General features: G+C 40.9%; 1 protein-coding gene across 4 annotated transcripts in view; it reads left to right on the top strand.

The window, feature by feature from the left end:
• ARHGEF28 (Rho guanine nucleotide exchange factor 28) overlaps positions 1 to 19,194 on the top strand; it is a 126,670-nt gene extending 107,476 nt beyond the window's left edge. For all 4 annotated transcript variants that reach the window (XM_040541165.1, XM_040541163.1, XM_040541164.1 and 1 more), the window contains 2 exons: positions 1,661 to 1,961; positions 18,096 to 19,194. In XM_040541165.1, coding sequence (XP_040397099.1) covers positions 1,661 to 1,961; positions 18,096 to 18,256 — 462 coding nt within the window. In that variant the 3' untranslated portion in view covers positions 18,257 to 19,194. The remainder of the gene's footprint in view (positions 1 to 1,660; positions 1,962 to 18,095) is intronic.
• Positions 19,195 to 19,767: the final 573 nt, after the last annotated feature.

The raw sequence follows: 19,767 nt of genomic DNA, 5'->3' as shown, positions 1-19,767 counted from the left end.
GAGTGGGCCTGGTTCCCATGATGTCCTATCAGGCCCTGCACTGTCCATCTTGCTTCTCTGAAACAAGCAGCCCCTGAAGGAATGAGGTTGGTGTGTGGCTCCGGCCTCAACAGTATAATTGCTTATACTGTTGGTCATTATTAGATGGTCATTATTAGGTGATGCTCTTTAAAGCAGCTCTGAGGCTGCATAAGTGTTAGTACTGAAAATGGTTAAATTCTTCTTGAAGTTTAGGGTGCAGGAAAAGAGGCTGGCTCTGCACTCAGCTTTTGGGTGTTAACCTGCCAGGTGTGCCCTGGCCCCCCAGTCCCTCCACCAGTGGGCAAAGTCTTGGTTTCCATTGCTATTCTCTAAAGCACCTGTAAATCAAAACAAATCACCTGGATTCAAAGCCCACTGACCCAAACAGCTTTCTTCCCCTCAGGTTTTCATTTTCACAAGAAAAAATGTAGAGCCGTTCTTCAGGCCATCACCTCCCTAGCTTTTCAGCTGGCAGCTGACCCATAACAGGCAGTGACCATTCAGTGTCTAAGCCTGAGCCTGAATGAGGAGATGAAGGATTGGCCTCTGACCTCTTCCTTTTCATCCAGCTTTTGTGAGCATGGTGTGAACACGATTTATCCCTATGTGCTTGCCCAGCCCAAACAATGAAGGCACTGTGTATTAGTATAGCTTGTGGTAAAGGTTTGACTTATTTGGCAACGCTTAAGAAGTGGATGATAAAACAAAAGCTGAACTTGCCCATCAGCTCTAATTAATGAGACTTTTGAAGTCTTCTGAGGAGAGGAAGTCGAAGGATGACAGCTGGATTCAGGGATGGCCAGGATGCCACAGAGGCAAAATAATGAAATCCTGAGTGTCAAATAGCCACAGCTTTTAAGTAATTCTTAACCTACTATTTCATGTGTAAGGCTATTTCACTTGTGTTTTTATTTCAAGTAAACTACGTGGCCTGAATGCACTCCAGTCCTTGGGCTTGTCTCTGTCCTGCATTTTCCAATGCCACATGCTGCAGCAGCAGCAGAGCCAGTACTGGGCATTTACCAGCCAGCCTTTCCTCCCAGACCATTAATTTTGCCATCACTCTGAGCCTAGCTAGGTTTGGATGGCCAGACATTGCAGCCACTTCCACTGCTACTCCCGCTGTTGGGGCGCTCAGCCTTGATAAACACCTGTGGGGTGTTGCAGGCTGCAGGAGATGCATTTTCGTCTCCCAGGAGCCATGTGCACTTGCTGAACGCCATTTGCAGTCCCCAGCAGGGTGGTTGCAGTCCTGTTCTCTATGATTACACTGTGTGAAATGGTACCTTGGTGAGCCATGGGGCAAAATATTTACTCCCTAAAAGGAGGCAGCTAACCTTGGTACATCCCAGGTACTGGGTTTTTGTGATTTGCTATTTTGCAGTTATTACTGAGTCTTTCTATGTTTTGGGAGGAGCCAAGGCAAAATATACTCAATTACTGATGTATATTCCTGAATGCATGGCCAATTTAACATTTTCTGATGTTAGCTTCTGGGAAACTAAGTGACTGTGTGGTATGAATCCTCATTCTGTCCAGCATTTAACTTAAGGTACCCTGGTATAAGGGTTTTTCTGTGCTGGACGAAATTGAAAATGCTGTTTATTTTTTTTGTTTGTTTGTTTTTTTCCTTCTGCAGATAATGGGACATAATCAGTCGGACCGCTTACTTCGTGAAAATTCATTCTACTTAAATGAAGCTGTAGTATGTGTGTCTCTAAGCAGCCTCAACAGATCAGATTCTTCTCTTGTTTATGAAGATGGTGTATATGGGTTGAGCATCTCAAACTCTGATATAGCACGGACTGGTGAAAATCAGGTGGATCTCAGAATGGACACTTCTTGTCAGCCAGTGTTGACCAACGAACTGCGGAAATCCACTGGCCCTTACCAGCAGATGCCTTTATCCTGCAAAAACAACAAGGATGCCTTTAATAATGGTAATTAGCACTTGATTTAGTTAACAAGTAGTATGGGCAGTTTGCCACCTCTCAGGATGAATAGTCCTAGGGAGGAAAGCAACTTGGTAGTGGCAGAAGCAATCGATTTTGCTGAAACAGTTGCATGCCATTTTGTTGAGGGTAGATGAGAAATCAAGCAGAATAGAACACAAATACAGAAATCTTTTGCAAAAAAATATATCCTTGTCTGTGTCTGTATAGAGCTATTCAGTGTGTTGGTCTCTGCAAATCATTTCCCCATTTTTTTTGGCTTTTTTTTCAGGGGAACTGAAGTCAGTCTTACTGGTTTAGTGGCTGTTTTAGGACACAGCTGCACTACTAGATGATTTCTGGTTAGAACAGCTTTTGATTAACTATCTTAAAATGGTAATCTCTGGTCAAAGACCTTCCTTTTTCCTTCACTGGGAATGAACTGAGAATATCTTGTAAGGCTCATGGTAGTTTCAGAAAGAAAATTACATCACTTCTAAGGGATAATATAATCTTTATCAATAAGCAGCCATGTGATTTAAAAGTAACTTTTACTGCATTACCTTTCCTTATTTATGTGTTTTGCCAGAACTCCAAAAGACTGGTTGATTGCATGGTAGTTACTAACTGTGGCTACCAAAATGAGTGGAAAAACGGCACCTATCCAAGCGTTGCATTGCATTGAAAATTCCCTGAGCGACTTAAAACCATGCTAATGAGAAACTCTAAGCAATCTGTTTTTTGTTTCTCCTGTTGCACAGTGCTAGTTTTGATCTTTTGTGGTATCTTCATTCACTCGCTATGGTGAGAGTTGCAAAACAGCTTGTAAAAACACTGCATCTAGAAATCATAGGGGACAACGGTGTGCTTTTGGTGTAACAGATGAAATGACCTGTCAGGGATTTCCTTGCACAGTCATGAGATCTAGGTGGCACATGGCAAGTCACCACTGCAGCAGCACACAAGCCCCCCTCTTTCTGCAGCTGGTAGTGCAAGATGTTTTCAGTTGCCACGCCTGCTGCATGCAGCTCAGGTCACAGCAAGACCAGTGGGCAGCAGAACTAGGTAGGATCAGAAGGTTAAACCATATACAGGTACAATTTATTATTATTTTTTATTAATATTCTTAGGTCAAATCTCAAAGTTGTTCAAACTGAAAAGTCCTTGGTTAAGGAAGTTGTTACTTAGGACTCATTGTAATGTGTTAATCAGGCATCTGCTATACAGCCTTAGTATAACAACATTGTCCTAAGTACACAGATTGCTAAAAAAGCATTTTATATTCAAAGCTATGGCTGACTATTCTCATCACCACAGTCAGCAAACCAAGCTGATTAGCAAAAGAGATTAATATTTCTAAAAATGCCTAAATAATTAGCCTGGTGAAACTTGTTCTAGTTTGACTGAAGCTGTCATTTTAGTAATAGGTTAGCTAAGCTAGTGCAAATTTGTAAAAGGAACACATACGTGGGTTTAAACCTTTCAAAAGTGGATTAGCTTGCACTGGCAAATGTTCAGATGCAAGCTAACCAGGATACTCTAAATTAAGCCCACATGAGAGCATCTGGTTTAATTAAACTGGCTTGCACCAGTGTAATTGCACTGATTCTAAGATAAGCTGGTGGAGCTTCTTTGTGTAAAGATGCCCTTCACCTTCAATGGGCTGACAGTAGGCCAGCATAGTGTTCAGCTGCTGTCACGGCATCTCATGCAGACATCCTGATCTTGCTGTGGTAACAGGGCACCAGTACAGCCCCAGCAGCCTGGGGACCAGCAGTAGCTACAAAACCTGCCCGAAAGGGAGAGCAGCAGGTTAGCTGAAATCTCTCTGGTGAAGCCATGTCTGTAAAAACTGCAGCTAATGCCTTGATTAAGTCACAAAGCACTGTTGGCAAGGCAGTGCAGCAAACCCTTGTGGCATCCTGGTGGTGCAGGTGGTGTTGTGAAGCTCTTGGCATGCTGGTAGAACAGGCAGGGAGGGAGCCTCCCCCCACAAGGATGTGCCATCACATTCCGCAGTCACATTTGTGACTTGGAGGGTGACAAGTATTTTATGCTCTGATCATGCGGTGCATGAGTTTGCATGATTCAGGCTTGCTTCTGTCATGCGTTAGGAGCCACCATACAGGGAGCAGGGAATGAGAAGAACGCTGAGCATCCCCCTGAAAGACAGATGGCATCCATAGCCCCAGCAAATGGCTCCCCACATCGAAATTAAGTAAAGCACTCATTCATAAGCAATGGGAATCAAGTTAAATAGTATGAACATTTTATAACTAGAAAGCGGATTCCTTTGTGTTGTTTTTTGGCCGTGCTTTTTCCCCAGAGAGTTTAGCAGTTTAAGAAGTGACTTGTGCCTCTTTTTCCTGACTCCTCTGCAAGATAAAGTCAGCTTTGACTGCTGTGAAAGAAAACGAGCAAGGATACTATGAAAGAAGGACTAGAAAGAATTTGAAAGTTAGCTGAAACTTTTCATATTTTTATACTGATGAAATGTCATGACATTTTTCTGTATTTTTCAACCAGCTCTCTATACAAAGTCTCATAATCATCTTTCCAAAAGCAGTCCTAAATAGTAAGTTAAAAAAGAATTAAGAAAAAAAAATACTGAGTATGCTTTACTGGGAGTAGCCATGTACCAGCTACATACATAGCCAGATCTTGTGTATAGTAAGTTTGTGTGCCCAGTACACAAAAGGAACTTGTTGGTTTTGATTAATTTTCATAGAATTATTAGGCATCCTGTAAGCAGTCTGGTCTGTCAAAAAAAAATAAATTATTTAATGAGAAATACCACCTGAACATGTTGTCAAGGAGTTAGTCATGCTGCATTATACTGTAAGTTAAATACTGTGCAGTTTAGCTTCATAAATATACCCAAATGGAAGTAGCTACATTCCTCCAGTGCATAATTTTCCATTCATATTTTCTAAGGTAAGACATATGTCTCTTCACATTGGTAACATCATGATTATATATCATTGTTTTAAGTGTATGGGAGGGAACTTTACTAAAGACCTTGGGGCAAGTTCCCACAAAGCTGAAACTGGCACGACTACACTCACTAAAAAAGAAAGGTGTGTCAGTCAACAGGAGGAAAATATGATTGAAAGAAAAATGTGTTAATGCTTTACACTAATGGTTATGAAATTATCTGCATGAAAGAAGACAAGTACTTTGGCTAATTAGGAATCAGGGGAAGTGTAAGTTTTGTGTCAGACTAGAATGAGAATTGAATAAATTACATCTTACATTTAATTGACATGTCGGGTTGACTACCTGGAGCAATGCCTAAGGATCTACCTATGGATTCACCTCTTTGATTTCAGAAATCAATGCAATTTTAATTCTTTTAAGCTTTGAAGTGAACAACACTGCAGTACCTAGTACTGCCTTTTATTTTTTCACCTTTTATTTATTTATTTATTTATTTATTATTCATAAGTTGTACCTACAAGAATAAAGTTGAAAAGTGAAAGGTCTGGAAAACCGCACTGAAACTTGATTATGGAAGTTTTTCCCCAAACATTTGCAGTGTTAACATGAAGGATCTTTATACATGGTATAGTGAAAAATGCAGTTTAAATCTTTATGGGGAACATAGAAAACGCTATGACCTCCATAAACAGCCAAATACAAAAACAGGGAGAAAAAAATAGGGCTCTATTTGAATAACACATTTTTAATTTTTGAGAGACGGTAATTTGTACATATATGCATATAAGCAAATTAGTTTGATTTTGGCAAAACAATCCATTTACAGTGGTTTTCATCAAAGAAAGTGGTTTCTAGAGTTGTAAAATATTTAATTCACTATAGAAAAAGCAAAACCGCAAACCAATCACAGAAGCAATGTTTAGTGTCCTGTAACTTCATTTCTTTTCTTTATCCTTCATAAGAAATTCCTTTCCTGTTCCTAAAGGCAGATTGTGCTAGAGGTGACTGCTCTGTTGGGCCTGTTCTTAAAACTGTGAATGAGATTAATTTGTTTTAGTTTCCCATTGATAATATCTGCTATGAGGTTCAGAATTACACATTGTTTTTTTGGCTACCTTAATATTGTTTATGGCCTAATGGCATTGTATAGAAGTATCTGCATATGTTTACATCAGGGAAGATGAGAATGGTGCTGCATGGGCCTGGCTCTTTGCTCATTGCATAAGACAAATCTGTTGATGTCAGTACATTTATACAATGTAAAACTGATGCAAATGTGATAAAAATCACATGAAATATGCTTTGTACTACAGTGTGAAAAGTCATCTGAAAACATACATGCTGTTTCCCTGTGGTTCCAAGTCAGCACAGGATTTTGGCAAGGGCTGGAGCTTGGTAACTCAGGGCAGATACCGCTGCCAGCACTAGGGGTGGTTAATGGGATATTCAGGACTTTGTTGAATAAGATGGCTTTCATCAGTGGGAACTTGTTAAATAATGACTAACTCTTACAAAAAAGGTCATCACAGTTCTGCATATGTGACCATTGTCAGTTAATTTCTTTAATGATATTGCTGTATGAGCTCCTTTTGAGTACATTTGCCCTACTCATCCTCCGAACTGAACTGTAATTGTACCTTGCACAGTACACATTTTATTGGTCCACAGTTTAAACATCATCCTTTGTAGCCAACAGCAAACCAGTCCCGTATCACCTGCAGAATGGTACGGAAGGATGCTTTTCTGCCTATTTTGAGTTTTATTTTTCTGTTGTGTTTCACAACATTTCTAACGGTGATTTTTTTTAATTGTTTGCTTTGCATGGAATGTGAATTCTTTCCATTCTTTTACTTGAGAAGTGGAAAGGATTGAAATCTCTTAAAAGCAGAGGATACCTTGACTATGGAGCTCCAGGATTGTCAGGGAGCCTCCTGTGCAGATGTGATATGTTGAGCTACTTTAAATTTGCTGTCTCTTTTGATTGAGTAGATGTCAAACTAGGAACATCCATTTAATTCTAAATTTAATAGTGCCCTTTGTGCTTATTCCTTCTGCTCTTAACATGGGTGGCTGCATAGGTAAGCACACAGCCCGTTCAGTGCCCATCATAAGTTGTTATGAGAATAAATTGAAACGGGAAGATATAAGAATATGTAACTGAATATCAGCACCCATAGCTCCTGGGTTCAAAATTACATCGATTTAATAGAACAATTTGCTGTAACTGATAGCAGCAATTTTGTCTCCTCTTCATATCACAGAACACTGAGTTTTGTGCTCTGCTATAAGACATCAGTGTCTGTGGGATACTTAGTGGAAGTGAATCACAGGGGAAGTATTTTTTCCTCTTGGGAATAACACTGCCATTTGTTTAAAGCAGATGGCAAAAGGGATTAAATCACATGGCAGTGTGATACCAAAGCAAAAAATACGTCGTTATATGTCATCCGCAATTAGTATATTTCAAGTAACACTTGCTTTTCAGCTCTGCAACATTAGGGTTTTGTTCTTCTGTTACTAATTTTCTCTTCTCAAAATACTTCTTATTTCTGAATGTAACCACAGTAGATGCAGTGGTATTGCATAACCTTTTAATTAAGGCAGTTAATGATGTACTGTTTTTTTTTTTTGTACGCTAATGTAAGTACAGAATTTCCTGTGCAATACCTGTCTGATTTTATTCTTTCTAATATCTTCCCACTGAAAGCTCATTCATTAGGAGGGAAGTTTAAAATATTGCCATGTCTTCAAAGTGATGAATGGAATGTAAAGATTGTCCATCCCCTCTTTGGGGTACTGCTGGAATTGGTGTAAATGTGTACATCGCACTGAGAGGTGCCTTGCCTGCAGACTTCGTAAGCAACAGAATGATGGCCAAATCTTTCTCAGCTTGCTTGTATTTATGATTCCAGCAATTTCAGTGCAGTGTTTTTTGAATTCAGTGGAATTACTGGCATTAGTGAGTTCAGAATTGTGTGGACCGTCATCTTTTATATGCAGATTTATTCTTTACTTAAGCAAGGTTGTTTCAATGGATCTGGGTTACAGAGAACTGTAGGGGGGAGAGAAGCAAGTTTTGAAGCCGAAGACACAGGGAGTCATTTGCCAAAGGACTGCTCCTTCTGGTTTCTGGTCAGGCAGCTCCAGCTCAGGGTTGTGCAGAGCTGTGACTTCAGCTGTAAGTCCAAAGGGAAAGAGGTGATCTCTGAGGAGAAGCAGGCACAAAACAATTGTTACTTGTTTGATGTCAGGAAGAATCCTTGGGACGTCCATGTTTTCCGTAGGTAATGTGAGCTGTGGGTGGAGACCTGGTTGGGTGTCCTGCATTAGTACATTAAAAATGTTTTTTATATGGTTTATTACGGTAGTTACAACCTGAAATAGATTAACAAGTATGAATAAATAATCCATCCTAGTGGCTGGGAGAAGCTGTTTATGGATGATCAAATTTTGCAAGATACCAAGTATGCAAACACACCCAAGAAAATCATGTAGCTGAATCACCAAGTGTATCTGTCTGGCTTATTTTGAAAAGGACAATCTCATTTTAATTATTTAGTATAATACTTTACATATTCCAGGAAATGGCCTGTAGCATGTTGTGTAAAAGTAATGAAGTCTCAGTAATATGAAACCACCTTAGCAGCATCTGCTGTTAAATATTTATTGAGAAACTGGGGAAGATTGTCTGTCTGTCTGTCTTTTATTGGCACTAATTATAAGAGCATCCAGTTGCCTTCCACATAAATTATATTGGCACTAGCCAAATTGCTAGGGGAGATTTCATGGAGTATCTTGTTCTGCCTCCCCAGATGCTACAGAAAATTTTCCAATAGGTGTAAATTTTTGGTGGGGCAGTAGAAAGGAGGAGCCTTGGTGCTGGAATGGAAGTTTTTTCTTTTAGTTTAATCAAATAAGAAGATCTCCAGTGGTAACCTGCTGAGATTCCTTGAGTATCCTCTTGAAGTGTTCTTTAGAGCTGGAACATAAATGCCACAAAAATCAATGTGATTTGGATATATTTGCTTAGGGTCTACCATACAAAAAAATCAAAGAAACCCATGCACTTTGAAAAGTCATTGAATATATTCTGTGTTAAAAGAATACACGACAGACAAGGCATCTTGTAGATTTGGCAAGGATGAAAAGCAATTTTTTTTTTAATTGAGAATGGCAGGATAGTTGTTGCTGACAGCAATAACTGCAGAGAAGATATCTCCTGTGCAAAGAAACTTGCCATTTAACACAGCAGAGGGATTGGAAGGGGGAGAAGGTCCTGAGAAAGGCTTCTGCATTAAAGATGGGCAGTTTTAACCCGCCTCCCAAAATGAATGGAAGAAGGTATTTTAAAATACAGCATCACTTTTTCCTGCTGTGGGGAAACGGCCTGGTCTCTGTAGCAGTGGGATGGGACCAGGGCAGAGCTGAAGCATGAAGTGAGTGGATGGGAACGCACTGAAGGGAGCTAGACTAAAGCAGATCTGGGTCTACAGAAGTGGTTCTGTGGGACTAGAGATGAGGAAAACCTGTGGCAAAGGCAAAGTGGAAGGAGGTGGTAATGAATTCAGGCTTATAAGGCCAGAGTTGCCCGTAGCAGTGATAAGTGGGAGCAGAAAAAAGAAAAGTGGACCCAAGTACTTTCAGTTTATTTGAGAAAAGCACTTGGCTGAAGGGATGAAGGCATATGTTTTTTTGATAATTGTGCCTTTTTTTTTTTTTTTTTTTTCTGGCTTTGATGTATGGTCTTCCCTATAGCTTATATGCCAACTGTTCTCACAGCAGTTAGATGTCCACAGAGTGGTTAGCAAACAATTAAAAAGGGCAACTATTTCAAAATATTTGATCACACCCTGAAACTTTCTGTGCTTACAAAGCAAAACTTGTGGAATATTAGCTGTTCAGTTCTTGCTGTTTTTTAATTGACTGCAAGAAATAAACGTCACAGTCTACACTTCCTAACAACCAGATTTAAAACAGATAAAAGTGGTTGACTCAATCTGCAGTCAAAAACTAGTGAATATTTCCCTGTCTTTTGAGTTCAGTGGAGAGCAATTACCTCTGTGACCATCAGATAAGAGTTTTTTTTCAGATACTTACTCATAGCAATGCCCATATTTTTTCCTGTATTAATCAATAAAGAGGAGCTTCTATTAAAGGTTAAAATTACCATGCAATTGATTTGAAACAGGTGCTTTGCCTTATTTTTGCTTATGCAGCAACCTCCATATATTGGCTTAGTATTCTTGTACCACTTACTCAGTTTTGATCCTGTCAGCTTTTAAGAGTGAAAAATGATGGAGCTGGTCTGTTGTTGGGAAACCGCTGTATAAAGCCAAGGTGCTTAGGAGGTGGCTTGAGAATGTTTTATAAATGACATGCCCCTTCATTTGTGCCCTCCTGTTTCTTCAGGAAAATATTTACTAAGTTCCAGATCTTACTCCTATGCGTTGCACCTGAGAGACTGGCCAAAAGCTGGGGACAAAACTGATTGTTTTCCAGGGACTTTGATTTAATGTTTATTTCAAAGCAAACTTGTAGTTTAAAACAAAACAAAACACAACACCATAAAATACGAAGTGAGGTTAATCAGCACAGTAATGCTTACCTGTGGTAACAGACAGCTCTAGAGAATAGTTTTGATGTGTAAATGTCCCATTTTGTTTCAAAGGGAGTAATTTTGTGCCAGAGACACTTTTTTTTTCAAGGTTAATGCTGTTTCTTTGGGTGGGAAGGAAAGCAAGCTTCATGACAATGTTTTATTCTTGGGGTGCAAAGTGGGGAGGCTGGCAAGGAAGGCATGGGGTTCTGCTTACCAGCAGCAGAGAGGTGAACTGGTTTCATCAGCTGTTAAATCTCTGGGAATTGAACTTTCCATTTCTCCAGCAAGCAGTCAGGCTGGACCTTTCACCACTGGCTGCAGTTTGTTGTAGCTTCAGTCTGCTGGTCGGGTGTCTTCTGCAGATCATGGGATGGGGGGAAATTGCTGCAGCTTGCCTTGGATACTTGCATTAGGCTCCTAAAGGAGGAGGCTCCAGGTTTTTACCTGTTGCTGCTCGCTTTTGTGATCAGTTGGGTGGATGGCTCTGCCTCTGGAGAGGTGCTGAGGGCCGCGTGGAGTGGTGGCTCTGCAAAGGCAGCTGGTACCGTTCTTTGTGATCCTCTGCAGGAAGGGTGTTCTTGGGGTTTTACGGTTATTTTCTCTTGATCATTTGAGTGCAGCTGTGTTTAATGAGCTGGAAAAGAAGTAGGTCAATAAAACATGTGTTCATTGTTAGCAGAATACCTGTTGGACCATGTGTATGTCTGTAATTGACCATCTAAAGCTTCAAAGCTTAGCACAAAGAAAGCTTAATAGGGAATTCATACCTAAATAAATTAATATTAAGCAGAAACAGAGAGCTGGCAGGCAGCATGCCCTGCCAAGGTGAGACTGTGGGTATTTAAAACACAGACAAGTTATGATTTCAAGTCAGACCTATTTTTAAGTCCCTCATTGATATACATTAAAAAACAGCATGCCAAAAATAGTTCAGAAGCTGTGTGCTTTAAAGCTAACACAAATGATACTGTAGCCATGTAAGTAGGTTAAAATTTTAAAGTATTTTGACCTAGGCTTGGGCATGCTGTGAATTTGTTGTTATAGAGGTATCACTGACAGTGTCTGAGCTTGAGATGTTTTTTCAATTTTTTCTTTGATATCACCCATGTTAGAAATAGTGTTTGCTGAGCTTTAATAAAAGAAGAGGGCTGCATCATCATATGACTTCAAAATCTGATAAGACAGGTATCAAATAACTGAGTTGGAACCATTATGAAGCTTTATGAAAAAGCATTTTCAGTGGAATAATGTGGATTTCTTCCTGGCCAACAGTTTGGTCCAAATTGTCTAGACCAAACTTCTCTGAAGAATTATGAGGCAAACCCAAAAAAGTGACTCACATTGTTTTGTCGAACCCAAGAGCTAAACAAAGAGCAGAAAGATGTAGAATAAAGACATTTTGAGCAATTTTACCATGATCAAAAATCCAAAGAACAGACATGAAGAAGGGGGGTATGTGTCAGACCATCATCATAGGCTTTAGATTCTTTCTGTTCTGTGTCTCCTAACAATAACAACAACAAAAAAAGTCACCAAAATCTTATGAGTTTAATTAACCTAGGATCTGTTATGACCTAATTGATCACCTGCTTTTTGTGAAATGACCTCTTATTCGTGAAAGTACTTATTTGCCTGAGAAATGCAGCTGCCTCTTTCCTCTGGTTGGGCTGGTTACAAGTAAATAGCAGCATTAACATTCTCAGATTGCATTCCTGTCTTAGTGGGTTGAGGCTCCACTTTCCATGGTTAGCTTCAAGGTCAAAATGTTTTCCCAGCATTTTGCTGAGACCCGGTGTCCTGGTTATTCCCTCCATGGGCAAAGGGCTGTGCTGCCCCAGCACATCTGATGTTGCCACATGTTGTTCACTTCCTCCTACCAACTAGCGGGCTCACAAACAACCGAACTCCCAAAAATGGGAGATCCATCGCAAGTCTATCAATGCAATATCCATCACAATAGACTCTATCAACTAAAAATGCAATCAAAACTGATCACAGTGCCTTTTGCCGGGAGGAAAGGGAACAAGACTGAGATGCCCAGAGCTCCCTGGAAGATCAGCTCTTGCAAAAGAATCTGCACGAAATCACTGGGAACATCCTTAGAGACAAACAGCTGCCCTAGGATTGCTGGTGTGGACTTTCAGTGGAACTTACGGGAGTTAGGCTGCCATTTGCTATTGAATTGTGATGGCAATTGAGAGCCTGTCTCCCTTGGATTCCTTAGAATATCCCAGACCTGGTAGACTTAGCACTGTTTTTTAGGTGTCTGCCCATGCTTTCCGTTATGCATGAGTGCCGGCGGGGGGATTAAATACAGCAACTCTGCCATTTCATATAGCTCTGGCCTGAAGTTGATGTGTCAGCTGTCAGTCCAGATGAACTTGGTATAAAAACTGGTACCAGTTGTTAGAAATAAATGGTCAAACCAAAAACTAATTCTATCTACACCCCACCCCCTCGGGAAATAATGGCTTTAAGAATCTTGCTGGAAGTGGAGTAAATCTCTCTTTCTGTACAAAGATGGCCAACATGTGACACAGATCTCTGAAAGTCACAGCAAAGTCATTGAGTGTGTATGTGCTGTTCATGTAGCCCATGTAATGTTTCCTCTTTCCTCTTTTTCTTTTTTCATTCTTTTCCCTTGTTTTTTTCTTTCATTTTTTTCACCCTTTTCTCTTTCTCTTTTTCTTTCTTTCTCTTTCTTTCTTTTTTCTTTCTTTCTTTCTTTCTTTCTTTCTTTCTTTCTTTCTTTCTTTCTTTCTTTCTTTCTTTTTCTTTCTTTTTCTTCCCTCCTTCCCTCCTTCCCTCCTTCCCTCCTTCCTTCCTTTTCTCTTTCTTTCCTTTCTTTCCTTTCTTTCCTTTCTTTCCTTACTTTTTTTTTGCTCTTTTTTTTTTTTTTTTGAAAAGGCCCCAGCCTGGCCTGACCTTAGATATGACCCAGCTTTGGGCAGGAGGTTGAACCAGAGACCTTTTCAGATCCTTTCCAACTTAAATTATCCTACGATAAAATTGGGATCAGAGCTGGAGGAGAAAGGGCTATTAGAAACATAGACACTTGAGAGGGTTTTGTTGTCTGGAGTATTTCCTAACGCCTGGTTAAACGCCAAGCGATCTTCCCATTCTTTCTGTAACCATCACTGTGGGCACTTCAGGGTTACCTGCAGAGGTCTTATTCTCCGGGAAAAGAGAGGTGAAGGAGAAAATCTGTGGCATTTATTTGATGTGGAAATGATTACACCCTATGACAACAGTCAGAAGGTGAGAATCAGTGTGACTAATGAGTTGTTTACTTGGCTTTTGTACCACCACCAGCCCCCAGCCCAGGATAACGGGCTATGTTTGTTTTGGTATGTATTGATCTCAGATTTTGCAAATTCCTTTGCTTTGTCTTTCACCTTCTGAGTGGTTTATTCTATGCCACTAATCCTGTCTCTTGGTGTTACAGGAAGGGTAGGATAAGGTAGTTAGGATGCGTAATGCCACTTTTTTCATTTCCCATACAAGATTAGCATGCTTTTAGGCAGGAACCGTTGGTTCTCTGAATTTGGGACCAGACCCCGGGGGTAGAACTGAGGTCCTCCTAGAAAATCCCATGTAAGCTGGTCACACAGGTTCCAAGCGTACAGTATGGCTCTTATTGATATATTTAGGTTGCCTAGAAATGTATTTTGGGGGCTTAAAATGTTTGTCTACCTTTGCCTGATACCTAGCCTCATTGCACTGTATCTATGCTCATGGAAAACAAGGAGTGGGGGGATTCATTTTTAGCATTTGGTTTGGCAGTATGGAATGTTCATGAGGCAATTTGTAATTTCTTCCAGAATCCTGCTGAAACAGCCTCCAACTACTTTTGAGAAAATTGGGGGTGAGAGGAAGCAGGGAATATGGTTTTTTTTTTTTTTAATTATTATTATTTTTTAAATAAAATTACCTTGACTGAGGGGAAAAAAAAAAAGAGAAAAAGCTGGATGTAAGTGATGGTTATTGTTGAAGTGCTACTACCGATCATTTAATACCTAGCCTCTAGCTTCACTGAAGCACATCCTGCTTTGCTGGGGAGTTTGGCCAGCCCTAGACTGAATGAGCGGATTTTTCTGGTGTTTGTTTTTGCCTGGCCGGGCAGGAGGGGTGCAGGCAGCATCGCTTTTGGTGATGTTGTCTGGTGGGAGCACTGTTGAGCCGAGCACAGCCAGCCCTAGCATCACCCCCACGGCAGCGTGGAAGAAAGGAGCAAATAAATGCTAAATGTAAGAAAGGGAAGACTGCAAAGCTCCTTTTGTGTCTAACGTTGGCAGGGGAATTAAGATCGTGATGGAGGAGGCTCTTAAAAAGGCAGATGGTCTTTATTGACCTAGCTTTAAATCCTTTCCGAGCCCTGACTGTCTGTCACAGCGCTGCAGAGAGGAGCTCGGGACTGGAGCTGGTGCAATGTTCATGGGTGAGCCGGTGCTGCATCTGCCAGCCTGGCTGCCTGCACAGTGCTGGAGAGTTTCTGGGCAGCCCCTTTCCAGCAGCAGCTCCCTTTGCCTGCTGTCCTCTGCCTTGCTCTTCGCATGGACTCTGAGGACAAATGGCTCGTTTTCATGATTTTTTTTTTTTAATTTTTATTTTTTTGGGCATCCTTAGTCCTTGAGACTCTTCATTAGCCAGCAGGTGGTGCTTTCAAGCCTGGTTCTTCCTTCTTTTGGAGGAGTATTTTTAAAGAGCTGTCTGCCTGGGGCCAAGGGCAGCTCATCTTCCCCATGCTGCAGGGGAGCTACGGGAGCCTTTTTGGATGCTGTCGCTGCTCTGCATGACAAGAGCCTATGCTGGCTGGCACCTGGGTCACCCTACAGCAGGTTCCCTTTCCCCTTTTCCTCCTTCTGAGGCTTATTACTGACTCCAGCCGGTCTTCCCACCTGTCCCTGAGCAGCTGGTCCCCTGGCATGTTGCTCTGCCTCCTGCGAGGCTGGCTGGTCTCCATTTGGGCAGCCTCCAGCAGGGCACCTGGCAGGCTGGGGACCTCAGCCCAGGGACACACTGCTTTTTGAGAGCCTGTGCTGTGTGCCACACAAAACATAGCCCCTTCCCTCATCTGCTGGGTTGAGCAGGTCCTTCCTACTCTGTGAAACTGCTGTCACCCCCAGTGGTGGCAGGGCTGGTGCCTCCTGGATGGTGTCCTGCTGCTCAGGTTCTCAGGGTGCAAAGGACTAAAGAATAAATAAAGAGAATAGAAAAAAACAGCTAAACTAGCAGTAAATCACTTATTTCAACAGTGACAGCATTTGATTTGTTTTTCCAGAATGCTGTCAGTTTTCACTGCATAGCTCTGTTGCTTAGTGTTGTACCAGTTAATGAGAAATGGTTTGGAAACAGCTACTGTTTTAATTGGTGAAGCAATTACTGTTTAGTTTTGATGGTAGAAAATAACTGTGTAAGGTGTTTCTCTTTCTTTTCTAGGTTTCTTCAAATTTGTAATTAGGCATCTCCAATTATGTACTTCATAAACTTTGGAAACAGATCTTTCAAATAAGTGCTTACTGCATGATATTCTTATGCACATAACTTTGTCAAGATGAATGGACTTGCAGGACTTAAAAGGAATATTAATGTGGGCAAAATTACCCAGAAATATAAGTGTTCAGAGGCTGAGGACTCTTTTTACTGAATAAATAGAAGCAAACTATCCAGCTTGCGTAAAGACAAGCAGATGTAGGATATTTCTGGTTTCTTGAATCTGAGCCTGCAAATCATAATCTTTTTCTAATACAGCTATTACAAAGAAATAAATGCAAATGTCAACTAACAGAGCAGGACTGTTCAAGTAAGAGAGTCCAATCCTTCTGTGTTAGATATTGCAAATCCAGAGTCAAGACTTATTCTGGATTTTCATTGAGGCCAAAACTTGATCCTTTAAATCCAGTGTAAAAGAGTAAAAGAAAGGGAATTTGGACCTCATTTCACTACAACCCTAGTATGACCAAGCACTGCTTGTACATAAATACCTTGCCCCGGCACCCACCCTGAAATCTCAGCAGATGATACGGTGTGCCTGCAGCTTACACCAGGCATGAAGCACCAAAGCCTGTTTGCTCCCCTTAGCTGGGTAAATATCAAAGCAGAGAACATGCTGAAGGCAGGCTGTGATACGACATGTTCCCACATGTCTGTCCTGTAATCTTCTCCCACCACTCTAAACGCTGGAGAGCCTGGGCTTTGCAGGGTGCCAGGAAACTTGTTTTTCTGTAAACTCAGTGAACAAGACTGGTGAGAGCTGTGTGCATCACAGGAGTGCCAGTTGTGGGCAGGTGACATTGTAAATTGCCACCATTTAGAGTGACACAGTGTGTAAAAAAAACCAACAAGTATCTCCTTTATAATTGATTTTTATTGCACACATGTGAGAAGGGGTAGAGACCGCGGCAGGCACAAAATGGCGTGAATGAATGACAGAAAGCCCAAAGGCCCCCAGAGCTGGGTTTGCTTGCTTCTGGTGTTAACCATGGTGACTGTGGCAGGGGTCCAGCTCTGCTGCTTCTTGTGGAGTTGTTTTCCCAGAGGTAAGAAAGAGGTGTTAACCCTGTTTTAGTAGTAGGGGCAGGTTGGGCTGAGATTGCAGTAAAAAGAATGGACCAAATATTGCAGCATGGCCATTGCAGACTTTTCTCATACGTAAGTATGATGATACATGCTCCCTTCTCATGCATCTTGTTTCTATGGCAACTGCTGATTTGTAGGAATGAAGATGTAGAAGAGCCAACTACAGCGGTGTAGTTCCTGATGTCCTGAAATGGTACAGACATCTGACTGGGAAAGAAAATCCAACCTTTTTAAAAATTTATTTATTTATTGGAATAACCCATAAATCATTGCAACAGCCTTCAAAGCTCTGCTGGGGAAAAAAAAAATAAAAAAATAAAAGTACCTGGTTCACTGCATTTGCAGGAGAAAATTGGGAAGATAACAAATGAAAAGTCTTTGTGAAGTAATTTTGTAGCATTTGGTTACAAGTACTATCTCCACAGCTAAAAGACTGAGACAAGAATAGAGTAGGTGTTTTGCCCAAAGAAGCACAGATAAAACTGGTAGAAAAAGCTGACTGGTTATAAAGCTATTACATATTGCAAGTGCAAGTCCAGTAGACTTTTACCTGGGCTTTGCTCACTTGATTCTTTTGCATACATGAAAATAAGAATTGCAAATAAAATTCCGTGTAATGATGGAAACTGTATTAATTTTACAATTGGATTATCTTGCTAATAAAGGTACCAATTATGTACTGTACATTTCCCTCCAGCACAACTCTGACAGCATTTATGCCTGTCCATTAGTGTGTGTCTGGTTGGCAAAGTAAGGGTAAAAATCTATTTTATTGTAAAATAGTGACACTGATCAAGATCCTCGGATGACAACGAAAAGACTTTAACAGATTTCTGTAAATTTTGGCAACCTACCTCTCACCAGGCTTTTGTATAGTTCAACAGTACAGAAATGTTTTATTTTCTAGACAGACACAAGATAGGAGATGGTACTTCAGCACGCTGCTAATTAAAAGTCAAAATTTGTTCTTAATGATCGCACGGGCATGGAATAAGATGCATTGTCACGTGTCCTTTTGTGTGTTACAGATCTAAATGCCTCACAAACCCAGGGTCCCCAAACAAGCGGTCCGAGCCATGGATCCATCCAGACACCACGGGTTGAAGCACTGCTACTGAACCACCAGCCTGAGAGTCTGCAGGACATGAAGAGTGGAGACAGAGGAGAAGAGAATATTGTTTACCTCTGACGGCTCATTTTCTAATCTCCATAGCACTTTAGAAATATAATTGTGTTTGCTTTTCTAAATGTCTGTAGTTGCTCTCTGTATGACCAAGTAGCTTTAAGGATAGTGTTTAATACTCAATGCAAGATTTTCCCAATGATATATACAACAATTAAGTTATTTTGAAGCCTTTAAAAAAATTAATTTATGATTCTATTTCAAGTGTTTTGCAAGAAGTGGGTAGCAGGGGAGACGTAACATTTTGGAATTGCAAAGACACCATCAAGAGCTGTGAATGCAACTGTTGCTTTTCTCATGAGTCCTCTTTTTAAAAGAGCAAACTAAGAGAGATGGGCCTGCTATTTGTGATTTCAGGGTATGAATCAGCAACCCTCTAACAATTGTGATATTACATGAGAAGAGAGCAGTGTAATAATAATAGCTATAATCTTTCCTGAAATGTGCTATGTACATTAACTATTGGGTCATTTTCCTTATCCCTTGGCTCAGAAGCTGCTCAGAGGAGGGTGATTTTTGTGGTCTCAATGTAATTGCTAGTAAGTGTTTGTTCACGTCCAAGACCTTATCAGCATTTTGGTACTGTTGCCAGGTTCTGTGTAGAGATGCTGTAAATCAATTTGCTATTGTATTGGAACTGTACCTCATGTCAGTAAGTGCCCTTATACATTAAAATTTACCAGATGAAGCCTCATTGGACAAAGGAAAAGAGAGGGGAAAAACAGTAGGTTTTTAGTTTAACCAGTCCCTTTGGAAACTTTGCTGCTTTTCTACATGGAGCCAACTAGCTTCCTGCTTTCATGTTCACAGGATCATCAGGCTGTTAGGCAGTAAGAAACTGGGACCTGTTTTGTGCCTTTTTGTCTTTCAGTAATCTTTGTACACTTTAATTGAATCAATTAAATGCTCTATGTCTTTCTGCAAAACTGTTGTGTTGATGTATTGCTGGGTCCTCCAAAGAAGTTTAAAAACAGAAGGAAAAAATTAATATAAAAACTCCTTGCCCAACAACTGCGTTGGTGCAGCGCAACCAAAGCCGCACTGCAGGCACCTCAGTTGGCAAAACCAAGGATGTGCCTATCTGAGTAGGTGTATCCTGCAGTGGTGCAGCAGGAGCACTCTGGATGTGCCCCAAGCATCGCAGGGTTTCCATTTTACCCTAAACTTTGCGTTGTGCAAAATCTCTTGCAAGGAGCAGAGGTTTGGATGGTGGAGGTTGTGGAGCCTTCTCATCCAGGGTTGGCAGGCTATTGGGAATATTAAAAAAAAAAAAAAAAAGCAGTGCTTTATGAGTTGCTTCTCACTGGATCACCAGGCTGTCTGTTTGGCTGGTGTCTTGGGCTAACAACTGAGTGACTGATGTTCTTGACAAGTAGGTGCTGATTGCCTGCCGGTATTAATTGGTTTCCCATGTCATTGTGGAAAGATTGGGCCTGCAGAGGTATTTTCCAGTTTCTGTTTCCAGCCTTCAAGACTCCTGCTCACCTGACAGCACTTCTTTGCCGTCTTCATATAAG

The sequence above is a fragment of the Cygnus olor genome, chromosome Z (genome assembly GCF_009769625.2).
Source record: "Cygnus olor isolate bCygOlo1 chromosome Z, bCygOlo1.pri.v2, whole genome shotgun sequence".
In the NCBI taxonomy this organism is placed as follows: Eukaryota; Metazoa; Chordata; class Aves; order Anseriformes; family Anatidae; genus Cygnus; species Cygnus olor.
Note: the sequence above shows the minus strand (reverse complement) of the source record. Positions and strands in the feature narration are given on the sequence as shown.